Source organism: Pristiophorus japonicus, unplaced genomic scaffold (assembly GCF_044704955.1).
Source record: "Pristiophorus japonicus isolate sPriJap1 unplaced genomic scaffold, sPriJap1.hap1 HAP1_SCAFFOLD_281, whole genome shotgun sequence".
NCBI lineage: Eukaryota > Metazoa > Chordata > Chondrichthyes > Pristiophoridae > Pristiophorus > Pristiophorus japonicus.
The window spans coordinates 346,108-360,955 of NW_027252571.1; the positions used below are offsets into that span (position 1 = coordinate 346,108).

General features: G+C 38.3%; 1 protein-coding gene across 4 annotated transcripts in view; it reads left to right on the plus strand.

Annotated features, from left to right (window-relative positions):
• Positions 1 to 14,848, plus strand: part of LOC139247684 (C-type lectin domain family 7 member A-like) — an 82,914-nt gene that overhangs the window by 42,198 nt on the left and 25,868 nt on the right. For all 4 annotated transcript variants that reach the window (XM_070871772.1, XM_070871773.1, XM_070871771.1 and 1 more), the window contains exons 2-4: positions 6,886 to 7,315; positions 11,309 to 11,416; positions 14,427 to 14,594. In XM_070871772.1, coding sequence (XP_070727873.1) covers positions 6,982 to 7,315; positions 11,309 to 11,416; positions 14,427 to 14,594 — 610 coding nt within the window. In that variant the 5' untranslated portion in view covers positions 6,886 to 6,981. The remainder of the gene's footprint in view (positions 1 to 6,885; positions 7,316 to 11,308; positions 11,417 to 14,426; positions 14,595 to 14,848) is intronic.

The following is a 14,848-nucleotide window of genomic DNA, read 5'->3' on the forward strand; positions in this document are numbered from 1 at the left end:
TTAATATAATTACTCTCAGTAATCTCCATTATAATTACCATCAGTAATCTATCATTAATATAATTACTGTCAGTAATCCATCATTAATATAATTACTGTCAGTAATCTATCATTAATATAATTAATTACTGTCAGTCATCTATCATTAATGTAATTACTGTAGTAATCTCTGTTATAATTACTGTCAGTAAGCCATCATTAATATAATTACTGTCAGTAAGCCATCATTAATATAATTACTGTCAGTAATTTATCATCAATATAATTACTGTCAGTAATCTATCATTAATATAATTCAAGTCAATAATCTATCATTAATATAATTACTGTCAGTAATCCCCATTATAATTACTGTCAGTAATCTATCATTAATATAATTACTGTCACTAATCCCCATTATAATTATTGTCAGTAATCTATCATTAATATAATTGCTGTCAGTAACCTATCATTAATATAATTACTGTCAATTATCCCCATTATAATTACTGTCAGTAATCTATCGTTAATATAATTACTGTCAAAATCTATCATTAACATAACTGCTGTCAATAATCCCAATTGTAATTACTGTTAGTAATCCCCATTATAATTACTGTCAGTAATCCATCATTAATATAATTACTGTCAGTAATCTATCATTAATATAATTAATTACTGTCAGTCATCTATCATTAATGTAATTACTGTAGTAATCCCCGTTATAATTACTGTCAGTAAGCCATCATTAATATAATTACTGTCAATAATCTCCATTATAATTACCATCAGTAATCTATCATTAATATAATTACTGTCAGTAATCCATCATTAATATAATTAATTACTGTCAGTCATCTATCATTAATGTAATTACTGTAGTAATGCCCGTTATAATTACTGTCAGTAAGCCATCATTAATATAATTACTGTCAATAATCTCCATTATAATTACCATCAGTAATCTATCATTAATATAATTACTGTCAGTAATCTCCATTATAATTACTGTCAGTAATCTATCATTAATATAATTAATTACTGTCGGTAATCTATCATTAATGTAATTACTGTCAGTAATCACCGTTATAATTACTGTCAGTAAGCCATCATTAATATAATTACTGTCAATAATCTATCATTAATATAATTACTGTCAGTAATCTATCATTAATATAATTACTGTCAGTAATCTCCATTATAATTACCGTCAGTAATCTATCATTAATATAATTAATTACTGTCAGTCATCTATCATTAATGTAATTACTGTAGTAATCCCCGTTATAATTACTGTCAGTAAGCCATCATTAATATAATTACTCTCAGTAATCTCCATTATAATTACCATCAGTAATCTATCATTAATATAATTACTGTCAGTAATCCATCATTAATATAATTAATTACTGTCAGTCATCTATCATTAATGTAATTACTGTAGTAATCCCCGTTATAATTACTGTCAGTAAGCCATCATTAATATAATTACTGTCAATAATCTGTCATTAATATAATTACTGTCAGTAATCTATCATCAATATAATTACTGTCAGTAATCTATCGTTAATATAATTACTGTCCGTAATCTCCATTATAATTACTGTCAATAATCTGTCATTAATATAATTACTGTCAGTAATCTATCATTAATATAATTACTGTCAGTAATCTATCATTAATATAATTACTGTCAGTAATCCCCATTATAATTACTGTCAGTAATCTATTATCAATATAATTACTGTCAGTAATCTATCATTAATATAATTACTGTCAGTAATCTCCATTATAATTACCGTCAGTAATATATCATTAATATAATTAATTACTGTCGGTAATCTATCATTAATGTAATTACTGTCAGTAATCACCGTTATAATTACTGTCAGTAAGCCATCATTAATATAATTACTGTCAATAATCTATCATTAATATAATTACTGTCAGTAATCCCCATTATAATTACTGTCAGTAATCTATCATTAATATAATTACTGTCAGTAACCTATCATTAATATAATTACTATCAGTAATCGATTAATATAATTACTGTCAGTTATCTATCATTAATATAATTACTGTCAGTAATCCCCATTATAATTACTGTCAGTAATCTATCATTAATATAATTGCTGTCAGTAACCTATCATTAATATAATTACTGTCAATAATCCTCATTATAATTACTGTCAGTAATCTATCGTTAATATAATTACTGTCAGTAATCTATCATTAATATAATTACTGTCAGTAATCTATGATTAATACAATTACTGCCAGTAATATAACATTGATGTAATTACTGTCAGTAATCCATCATTAATATAATTACTGTCAGTCATCTATCATTAATATTAATACTGTCAGTAATCCATCATTAATATAATTAGTCAGTAATCTATCATTAATATAATTAATTACTGTCAGTAATCTATCATTCATGTAATTACTGTCAATAATCCATCATTAATATAATCACTGTCAGTAATCTATCATTAATATAATTACTGTCAGTCATCCATCATTAATATAATTACTGTCAGTAATCTCCATTATAATTACCGTCAGTAATCTATCATGAATATAATTAATTACTGTCAGTAATTTATCATTCATGTAATTACTGTCAGTAATCTGTCATTAATATAATTACTGTCAGTAATCTATCATTAATGTAATTACTGTCAGAAATCCCCGTTATAATTACTGTCAGTAATCCATCATTAATATAATTACTGTCAGTAATCTATCATTAATATAATTACTGTCAGTAATTTATCATCAATATAATTACTGTCAGTAATCCCCATTATAATTACTGTCAGTAATCTATCATTAATATAATTGCTGCCAGTAATCTATCATTAATGTAATTACTGTCAGTAATCCACATTATAATTACTGTCAGTAATCTATCATTAATATAATTACTGTCACTAATCCCCATTATAATTATTGTCAGTAATCTATCATTAATATAATTGCTATCAGTAACCTATCATTAATATAATTACTGTCAATTATCCCCATTATAATTACTGTCAGTAATCCATCGTTAATATAATTACTGTCAAAATCTATCATTAACATAAATGCTGTCAATAATCCCAATTGTAATTACTGTTAGTAATCCCCATTATAATTACTGTCAGTAATCCATCATTAATATAATTACTGTCAGTAATCTATCATTCATGTAATTACTGTCAGTAATCCATCATTAATATAATTACTGTCAGTAATCTATCATTAATATAATTACTCTCAGTAATCTCCATTATAATTACTGCCAGTAATCTATCATTAATATAATTACTGTCAGCAATCCATCATTAATATAATTACTCTCAGTAATCTCCATTATAATTACCATCAGTAATCTATCATTAATATAATTACTGTCAGTAATCCATCATTAATATAATTACTGTCAGTAATCTATCATTAATATAATTACTCTCAGTAATCTCCATTATAATTACCATCAGTAATCTATAATTAATATAATTACTGTCAGTAATCTATCATTAATATAATTGCTGTCAGTAATCGATCATTAATATAATTACTGTCAGTAATCTATCATTAATATAATTACTGTCAGTAATCGATCATTAATATCATTACTGTCAGTACTCCCCATTATAATTACTGTCAGTAATTTATCATCAATATAATTACTGTCAGTAATGTATCATTAATATAATTCAAGTCAATAATCTATCATTAATGTAATTACTGTCAGTAATCCCCGTTATAATTACTGTCAGTAATCCATCATTAATATAATTACTGTCAGTAATCCATCATCAATATAATTACTGTCAGTAATGTATCATTAATATAATTCAAGTCAATAATCTATCATTAATGTAATTACTGTCAGTAATCCCCGTTATAATTACTGTCAGTAATCCATCATTAATATAATTACTGTCAGTAATCCATCATCAATATAATTACTGTCAGTAATGTATCATTAACATAATTCAAGTCAATAATCCATCATTAATATAATTACTGTCAGTATTCCATCATTAATATAATTACTGTCAGTAATCCATCATTAATATAATTACTGTCAGTAATCTATCATTCATGTAATTACTGTCACTAATCCCCATTATAATTACTGTCAGTAATCTATCATTAATATAATTACTGTCAATAATCCCCATTATAATTACTGTCAGTAATCTATCATTAATATAATTACTGTCAATAATCCCCATTATAATTCCTGTCAGTAATCTATCATTAATATAATTACTGTCAGTAATCTATCATTTATATAATTACTGTCAGTAATCTATCATTAATATAATTACTGTCAGTAATTCCCATTATAATTACTGTCAGTAATCTATCATTAATATAATTACGGTCAGTAATCTATCATTAATATAATTAATTACTGTCAGTAATCTATCATTAATGTAATTACTGTCAGTAATGTATCATTAATGTAATTACTGTCAGTAATCCCCATTATAATTACTGTCGGTAATGTATCATTAATGTAATTACTGTCAGTAATCCCCATTATAATTACTGTCCGTAATGTATCATTAATATAATTACTGTCAGTAATGTATCATTAATGTAATTACTGTCAGTAATCCCCATTATAATTACTGTCCGTAATGTATCATTAATATAATTACTGTCAGTAATGTATCATTAATGTAATTACTGTCAGTAATCCCCATTATAATTACTGTCCGTAATGTATCATTAAAATAATTAATGTCAGTTATGTATCATTAATGTAATTACTGTCAGTAATCCCCATTATAATTACTGTCAGTAATCCATCATTAATATAATTACTGTCAGTAATCCATCATTAATATAATTACTGTCCGTAATGTATCATTAATATAATTACTGTCAGTAATCCATCATTAATATAATTACTGTCAGTAATCCATCATTAATATAATTACCTTCAGTAATCTATCATTAATGTAATTACTGTCAGTAATCGATCATTAATATAATTGCTGTCAGTAATCCCCATTTTAATTACTGTCAGTAATCTATCATTAATATAATTATGTCAGTAATCTCCATTATAATTACTTTCAGTAATCTATCATTTATATCATTACTGACAGCAATCCCCATTATAATTTCTGTCAGTCATCTATATTAATATAATTACTGTCAGTCAGCCATCATTAATATAATTACTGTCAATAATCTGTCATTAATATAATTACTGTCAGTAATCTATCATTAATATAATTGCTGTCAGTAATCCCCATTTTAATTACTGTCAGTAATCTATCATTAATATAATTACTGTCAGTAATCCCAATTATAATTACTGTCAGTAATCTATCATCAATATAATTACTGTCATTAATCTATCATTAATATAATTATGTCAGTAATCCCCATTATAATTACTTTCAGTAATCTATCATTTATATAATTACTGTCAGCAATCCCCATTATAATTTCTGTCAGTCATCTATATTAATATAATTACTGTCGGTAATCCATCATTAATATAATTACTGTCAGTAATCTATCGTTAATATAATTATTCCCAAGAATCCATAATTAATATAATTACTCTCAATAATCCATCATTATTATAACTAATCTCAACATACCATTAATGTAAATAATCTCTATAATCTATGATTAACATACCTAATCAGTAATTACTCTCGATAATCCATTAATATAATTAATCTCAACAATGCATCACTAGTATACCTAATCCCTAATGAATCTCTGTAAAACATCATTAATATACCAGATCAATAATTAATCTCAATAATCTATCATTAATATAATTAGTCTGCATATTCCATTATTAATATATCTGATCAATAATTCATCTCTATAATCAATTAATATTCCATATCAACAATTATTCCCTGTATTCAATCATTCATATACCTAATCAATAATTAAATACCATTAATTGTATAATCAATAATCTAAATATTAAATTGTTAATTAGTTAATGTTCAATGTATATCAATAATTAATCTGGTCAATAATTTATAAATTGGAATTTAACTTCGATCTATTCAATAATCGACATAATTGATTATAAGTAATCAATATTCATTCATTTAAAATCAGCCGTTTGTGTAATATTCAATACTCATTTATTCAAAATCAGCCTTTTGTCTAATATGAATCCACAAATTCACAATTATGTAACTAAAGACAGTTACTAGTCCACATATTCAACTACTTAATCTAAAAGACAGTAGTTTGAATATTGCATAATTAAACTAAATATCGAATAATAAAATATTTATACCTAATTAGTAATTGGGGAGAATATTCATATTATGATTCCATAGTTAACATAACTTACCTTTATTCATCGATCATTTTAATTCTTTGAATAAAAGTCACTAATTATCAAATTTATTTAAATATACTCTAATTTAAATTGTCTTTAATAATCTTTAATAGTTAATTTAATAAGTTAATGGTTAATAAGGAGTAACTAATAAAATTGTCAACGACACAATAAAATAAATAATCTATATTAATCATCTTAACAAACCAAAACTAATCAATAATTGATTTAATAATTAAAGATGAAGAATTAACCTAAAAATCCCATTAATAGTGATTAATGAAAGTATTAATAGTTAATTACAAATGAATAATTGATTAACAAGATTAATTATCAATTATCTCATTATTTGATCAAACGTAATGAATTGAAATTCCTTCAACTGTTAATTACTCAATTAAATGATTCAACTATTTGTCATAATCTTGTTAAATTATATTTAGCTCGAGAGAAATAGTTCCTTCAAAAGTTAATTCATTATAAATGTTACTTGTTAATCAAATCAGTAAATTGTTGAGAGTTTAAAAAAATAAATCATTCATTCATTCATTCATTTCCTTGAATCAACGAAGGCCAACCAATTCAATAGTATGAAGAAAATTAATAGCAGCCGAACCGAAATGGTCGCAAATCCCATTATTTGACGTCAAGGTTGACAAAAAGACAAAATGGCTGGCTCCTTGCTCCGCAAATTCAAGAGGCCAAGGTTTCTGCTGCGCTCGGAGAAGGAAGTTAATGACGAGCAGCTAAGATTGGATGATTCCGACTCAGTCAGACGGCCAGATTCGGTGCCCAACCTGGAGGACTATGAGGGAACCATGGTGGGGATGAACATTTCGGAGCGTACGGACCAGCCAGTGGGAATGGCCGCCGCTTTGGACAACAGGCCGGGCTCAGAGGGACTGGCGAGCTCCATCCACGGCATGCAGGCGACCTTCATGGACGAGATCGGGCTCATGGAGGGGCCCAGCATAGAAAAGACTGCCTCTGAGGAGGATGAGGGTAGGCTGTGTCATGTATGTAACCTTTATGTAACAACGCTGCAATACTGTGTATACGTAAGAAATGCACACCTTGACCACAGGGGGTGAACTTGTGGGAGACACTCCTCACCTGGTCATCCAGGTATATAAAGGGAGGTCCCACGCAGGGTCATCACTTCTTGGTCCTGTGAATAAAGGTTCAGGTCATGGAGTGACCTTGTCGATAGAATGTGCCTCGTGTGAATTTGTGGTATTGTGTAAGACTTTGCAGGCTGAGTGGCGATCAAAGCAACTCATGCACCAGTGCACTCACAAAATGCATTTTGCACAGGGCCTTGGTGAGCTGGAGCACTGCGCACAATTTTGGTCTCCTTATCTGAGGAATGATCTAGGGGGCATAATCTTAGAATAAGGGGCTGCCCATTTAACACTGAGACGAGGAGGAATTTCTTCTCTCAGAGGGTTGTAAATCTGTGGAATTCGCTGCCCCAGAGAGCTGTGGAGGCTGGGACATTGAGTAGATTTAAGACAGAGATCGACAGTTTCTGAACCAATAAGGGAATAAGGAGTTAGGGGGAGCGGGCAGGGAAGTGGACCAGCCATGATGGTATTAAATGGCGGAGCAGGCTCGAGGGGCCATATGGCCTACTCCTGCTCCTATTTCTTATGTTCTTATTAAGGATATACCTGCCTTGGAGGCGGTGCAACGGAGGTTCACTAGATTGATTCCTGGGATAAGAGGGCTGTCTTATGATGAGAGCGAGTGTGGAGTGGGCCTATACTCTCTGGAGTTTAGAAGAATGAGAGGTATTACAAAGTGGGAAAGCAAGTTGTGAGGAGGACGCAAAGAATCTACAAAGAGATGTAGACGGGCTAAATGAGTGGGCAAAAATTTGGCAGATGGAGCAGAATGTGGGAAAATGTGAGGTTATCCACTTCTGTAGGAAAAATACAAAAGCAAATTCTTATTTAAATGGGGAGAGATTACACAATGCTATGGTACAGAAGGATCTGGAGGTTCTTGTACATGAAACCCAAAAAGTTGGCATGCAAAACAGCAAGGCAAATTGAATGTTGGCCTTTATTGCAAGGGGGATGGAATATAAAAGTAGGGAAATCCTGTTACAACTGTACAGGGCATTGAACAAATATTTTGTACCGGCCTTCATGATAGAAGATACTAAAAACATCCCGATAGTGGATAATCAAGGGGCTATAGGGAGGGAGGAACTTAATTCAATCACGATCGCTAATGAAGTAGTACTCAGTAAAATAATGGGACTAAAGGCGGACAAGTCCCCTGGACCTGATACCTTACATCCTAGGGTCTTAAGAGAGGTGGCTGCAGAGATAATGGATGCATTGGTTATAATCCACCAAAATTCCTTGGATTCTGGGGCGATCCCAGCAGATTGGAAAACAGCAAATGTAACGCCCCTATTTAAAAAAAGGAGGCAGACAAAAAGCAGGAAACTATAGACCAGTTAGCCTAACATCTGTCATTGGGAAAATGCTGGAGTCCATTATTAAGGAAGTAGTAACGGGACATTTGGAAAAGAATAATTAAATCAAGCAGAGTCAGCATGGTTTTATGTTTGACAAATTTGCTGAAATTCCCTGAGGATTGTAACGAGCAGGGTGGATAAGGGGGAACCAGTGGATGTGGTGTATTTGGATTTCCAGAAGGGGTTCAATAAGGTGCCCCATAAAAGGTTACTGCACAAGATAAAAGTTCACGGGGTTGGGGGTAATGTATTAGCATGGATAAAGGATTGGCTGACTAACAGAAAACAGAGTCGGGATAAATGGGTCATTTTCCGGTTGGCAAACAGTGACTAGTGGGGTGCCGCAGGGATCGATGCTGGGGCCTCAACTATTTACAATCTATATTAATGATTTGGATACAGCGACCGAGTGTAATGTAGCCAAGTTTGCTGATGATACAAAGATGGGTGGGAAAGAAAATTGTGAGGAGGACACAAAAAATCTGCAAAGGGACATGGGCAGGCTGTTAGATCTCTTAATTTCCAATGAAATACGAACTCCGATTGTAGTTTTAACTGCTTTATTTTTGGCAGACAGCAGTAACAAGTTCTTGGCTTTAAGCCAGGTCTTTGTCCTTCTGGGACCACATGGTCAAAATGGCTGTACTTATACCTGGATCAATTTACAGAAAAGAACTCGCCTTCTTTGACCTTATTGGCTCAATTAATAGTCTTTTAACCTTTTAATTGGCTCGCTACCCAAGGGTCTTAAAATGTCAAGTTGATTGATGACTTAATGCAACATGCTGAACTGCATGTAGCAACCTTGACTTGGGGGTCTGTGAATTTTCACAGTCTGTCTAAATGCAGCCTGTTTGAATTCTCTATCACAGGCTAAGTGAGTGGGCAAAAATTTGGCAGATGGAGTATAATGTGGGAAAATGTGAGGTTGTCCATTTTGCTAGAAAAAATAGAAAAGCAAATTATAATTTAAATGGAGAAAAATTGCAAAGTGTTGCAGTACAGAGGGGGTCCTGGTACATGAAACACAAAAGGATAGTATGCAGGTACAGCAAGTGATCAGGAAGGCCAATGGTATCTTGGTCTTTATTGCAAAGGGGATGGAGTATAAAAGCAAGGAAGTCTTGCTACAGTTAGACAGGGTATTGGTGAGACCACACCTGGAATACTGCACGCAGTTTTGGTCTCCGTATTTACGGAAGGATATACTTGCATTGGAGGCTGTTCAGAGAAGGTTCACTTGGTTGATTCCTGAGATGAATGGGTTGTCTTATGAAGAAAGGTTGAACAGGTTGGGCCTGTACTCATTGGAGTTTAGAAGAATGAGAGGTGATCTTACTGAAACATATATGATTCTGAGGGGGCTTGACAGGGTGGATGCAGAGAGGATATTTCCCCTCGTGGAGGGGGGGGGGGGGGCGGTGGGAGTCTAGAACTAGGGGGCATAGTTTCAGATTAAGGGGCCGCCCATTTAAGATGGAAATGAGGAGGAATTTCTTCTCCCAGTGGATTGTAAATCTGTGGAATTCTCTGCCCCAGAGAGCTGTGGAGGCTGGGTCATTGAATATATTCAAGGTGGAAATAGACATATTTTTGAGCGATAAGGGGGTCAAGGGTTATGGGGAGCGGGCAGGGAAGTGGAGCTGAGTCCATGATCGGATCAGCCATGATCGTATTGAATGGCGGAGCAGGCTCGAAGGGCCGTATGGCCTACTCCTGCTCCTGCTCATGGTACATCAGCCATGGAAGGTTGGCATGCAGGTGCAGCAGGCGGTGAAGAAGGCAAATGGTATGTTGGCCTTCATAGCGAGGGGATTTGAGTATAGAAGCAGAGAGGTCTTACTGCAGTTGTACAGGGCCTTGGTGAGGCCACACCTTGAAGATTGTGTAAGTTTTTGGTTTCCTAATCTGAGGAAGGACATTCTATTGAGGGAGTGCAGCGAAGGTTCACCAGACTAATTCCCGGGATAACAGGACTGACATATGAAGAAAGGCTGGATCGACTGGGCTTATATTCACTGGAATTTAGAAGAATGAGAGGGGATCTCATAGAAACATATAAAATTCTGACGGGATTGGACAGGTTAGATGCAGGAAGAATGTTCCCGATGTTGGGGAAGTCCAGAACCAGGGGTCACAGTCTAAGGATAAGGGGTAGGCCATTTAGGACTGAGATGAGGAGAAACTTCTTCACTCAGAGAGTTGTTAACCTGTGGAATTCTCTACCACAGAGAGTTGTTGAGGCCAGTTCGTTAGATATATTCAAGAGGGAGTTAGATGTGGTCCTTACGGCTAAAGGGATCAAGGGGTATGGAGAAAAAGCAGGAAAAGGGGTACTGAGGGAATGATCAGCCATGATCATATTGAATGGTGCTGCAGGCTCGAAGGGCCAAATGGCCAACTCCTTCTCCTATTTCTTATGTTCTTACGTTCTTAATATCTGCCTGCTGTTTTCCCCCTCCCTCTCTCGTTGCTAACCATGTTTTTTTATGCCCCTTTGCGCCCAGCTTCTGGTTGGAGAGAAGCCTGCAGATCAAACTGGAGCAAGTTAGCTCTGGCTCTCCTTGCCCTTTGTGCCATCCTTGCCATCTGCATTTTGGTATTGCACGTCGAAGGTAAGTGGTCATTTTACAGTGAGTTATATCGCGTCTGTGGCAGAGAAACAGGTCATTTGGCCCAGTGAGTGTATTCCCACCTTGAACAGAAGAACATAATAAATAGGTGCAGGAGTAGGCCATTGGGCCCTTCGAGCCTGCACCACCATTCAATATGATCATGGCTGATCCTCTATCTCAACACCACATTCCCGCTTTCTCCCCATACCCCTTGATGTCTTTTGTTTCGAGAAATCTGTCTATCTACCTCTTAAATATATTCATTGACTTGGCCTCCACAGCCGTCTGGGATAGAGAATTCCACAGGTTCACCACCCTCTGAGTGAAGAAATTTCTCCTCATCTCGGCCCTAAATTTCCAACTTCGTATCCTGAGACTGTGTGACCCCTTGTTCTAGACTTCCCAGCCCCAGGAAACATCCTCCCCGCATCCAGTCTGTCCAACCCCGTCAGAATTTTATACCTTTCAATGAGATCCCCTCTCATTCTTCTAAACTCCAGTGAATACAGGCCTAGTCGACCCAATCTCTCCTCGTACCACAGTCCTGCCATCCCAGGAATCAGTCTGGTGAACCTTCGCTGCATTCCCTCGATGGCAAGTATATCCTTCCTTAGGTAAGGAGACCAGAACTGCTCACAATACTCCAGGTCTCACCAAGGCCCTGTGTAACAGTAGTGAGACATCTTTGCTCCTGTACTCAAACCCTCTTGCAATGAAGGCCAACGTACCATTTGCCTCCCTAACTGCTTGCTGCACCTACATGTTTGTTTTCAATGACTGGTGTACAAGACCTCCCAGGTCCCTCTGTACATCCACACTTCCCAAGCCATCACCATTTAAATAATATTTTGTCCTTATGCTTTTCCAACCAAAGTGGATAACTTCACATTTAACCCCTTATCGGTTAAGAAACTGTCTATCTCTGTCTTAAATATATGTCCCAGCTTCCACAGCTCTCTGAGGCAGCGAATTCCACAGATTTACAACCCTCTGAGAGAAGAAATTCCTCCTCATCTCAGTTTTAAATGGACGGCCCCTTATTCGAAGATTATGCCCCTAGTTCTAGTCTCCCCCATCAATGGAAACATCCTCTCTGCATCCACCTTGTCGAGCCCCCTTATAATCTTATATGTTTCAATAAGATCACCTCTCATTCTTCTGAATTCCAATGAGTAGAGGCCCAACCTACTCAACCTTTTACGTCCACCTGAGAGAGCAGACGGGGCCTCGGTTTAACGTCTCATCCGCAAGACGGCACCTCTGACAGTGCAGTGCTCTGTCAGTACTGCCCCTCCCACAGTGCGGCGCTCCCTCAGTACCTCCCCTCCGACAGTGCGGCACTCCCTCGGTACCGCCCCTCCAACTGTGCGGCGCTCCCTCGGTACTGCCCCTCCCACAGTGCGGCGCTCCCTCAGTACCTCCCCTCCGACAGTGCGGCACTCCCTCGGTACCGCCCCTCCAACTGTGCGGCGCTCCCTCGGTACTGCCCCTCCGACAGTGCGGCGCTCCCTTGGTACTGCCCCTCCAACTGTGCGGCGCTCCCTTGGTACTGCCCCTCCAACTGTGCGGCGCTCCCTCAGTACCGACTCTCCGACAACGCAGTGCGGCGCTCCCTCAGTACCGACTCTCCGACAGCGCAATGCGGCGCTCCCTCAGTACCGACTCTCCGACAGCGCAGTGTGGCGCTCCCTCAGTACCGACTCTCCGACAGCGCAGTGTGGCGCTCCCTCAGTACCGACTCTCCGACAGCGCAGTGTGGCGCTCCCTCAGTACCGACTCTCCGACAGCGCAGTACGGCGCTCCCTCAGTACCGACTCTCCGACAGCGCAGTACGGCGCTCCCTCAGTACCGACTCTCCGACAGCGCAGTACGGCGCTCCCTCAGTACCGACTCTCCGACAGCGCAGTACGGCGCTCCCTCAGTACCGACTCTCCGACAGCGCAGTACGGCGCTCCCTCAGTACCGACTCTCCGACAGCACAGTACGGCGCTCCCTCAGTACCGACTCTCCGACAGCGCAGTACGGCGCTCCCTCACTACCGCCCCTCCAACAGCGCAGTATGGCGCTCCCTCAGTACTGCCCCTCCGACAGCCTAGTATGGCGCTACCTCAGCACTGCCCCTCCAACAGCGCAGTACGGCGCTCCCTCACCACCGCCCCTCCGACAATGCAGTACGGCGCTCCCTCACTACCGCCCCTCCAACAGCGCAGTATGGCGCTCCCTCAGTACTGCCCCTCCGACAGCCTAGTATGGCGCTACCTCAGCACTGCCCCTCCAACAGCGCAGTACGGCGCTCCCTCACCACCGCCCCTCCGACAATGCAGTACGGCGCTCCCTCACTACCGCCCCTCCAACAGCGCAGTACGGCGCTCCCTCACCACCGCCCCTCCGACAATGCAGTGCGGCGCTCCCTCACCACCGCCCCTCCGACAGTGCAGTACGGCGCTCCCTCAGTACCGCCCCTCCGACAGTGCAGTACGGCGCTCCCTCAGTACCGCCCCTCCGACAGTGCAGTACGGCGCTCCCTCAGTACTGACCGTCCGACAATGCAGTACGGCGCTCCCTCAGTACTGCCCCTCCGACAGCCTAGTATGGCGCTTCCTCAGCACTGCCCCTCCAACAGCGCAGTACGGCGCTCCCTCACCACCGCCCCTCCGACAATGCAGTACGGCGCTCCCTCAGTACTGCCCCTCCGACAATGCAGTACGGCGCTCCCTCAGTACCGCCCCTCCGACAGCGCAGTACAGTGCTCCCTCAGTACCGCCCCTCCGACGGTGCACCGCTCCCTCAGTACTGGGCAAGTGGGGGGGTGGCGGGCGGGGGATTATGGGGCTCGAGTTTCTGGAGTGTGTGTGTGTGTGAGTGTGTGGAGGGTGTGGGGGAGGGGGACACGAACCCACGACCCTTTTGACTCTTGAGAGGCCAGAGAGAGAGGGAGGGGGCAGCTCTGGGGGCTTGAAACACGTTCTGGACACGCGAATTCTGACGGTTTTGCTCTGGTGACCCACAGGCGCGCAGGTGCGGAAACGTGCGGCGAGTGAGTTGATCGTAGCCGACGCGATGGAAGAGAAGAACGCAGTGTTGAAACTGTTGCTCGTGCAAAACATGTTCGACCCGAAGTGCACGAGATACGAGGACATGTTCCTGCGTTGGCTGCAGTCCTTCTGCCAAATCGTCAGTAAGTTTCAATCTACTCCGATTCTGCGACCGCGGAACTTATAGTGGGAATGGACAGCACCTGGCACAAAATCTAGGCTTAACCCAGTTTCCGTTGTATTACGTAACAAAAAACAACTAAAACTACAGGCCTAAACTTCTGAGAGAAATTTGACTTTATCACCAGAGATTCGTGGTCCTTGATTCCATGACTTGCTGTTTCTTCTTCTGGCTGCCCTCTGCATATTCTGTTCCTTTCCGCTGCTTGTTCTGTCT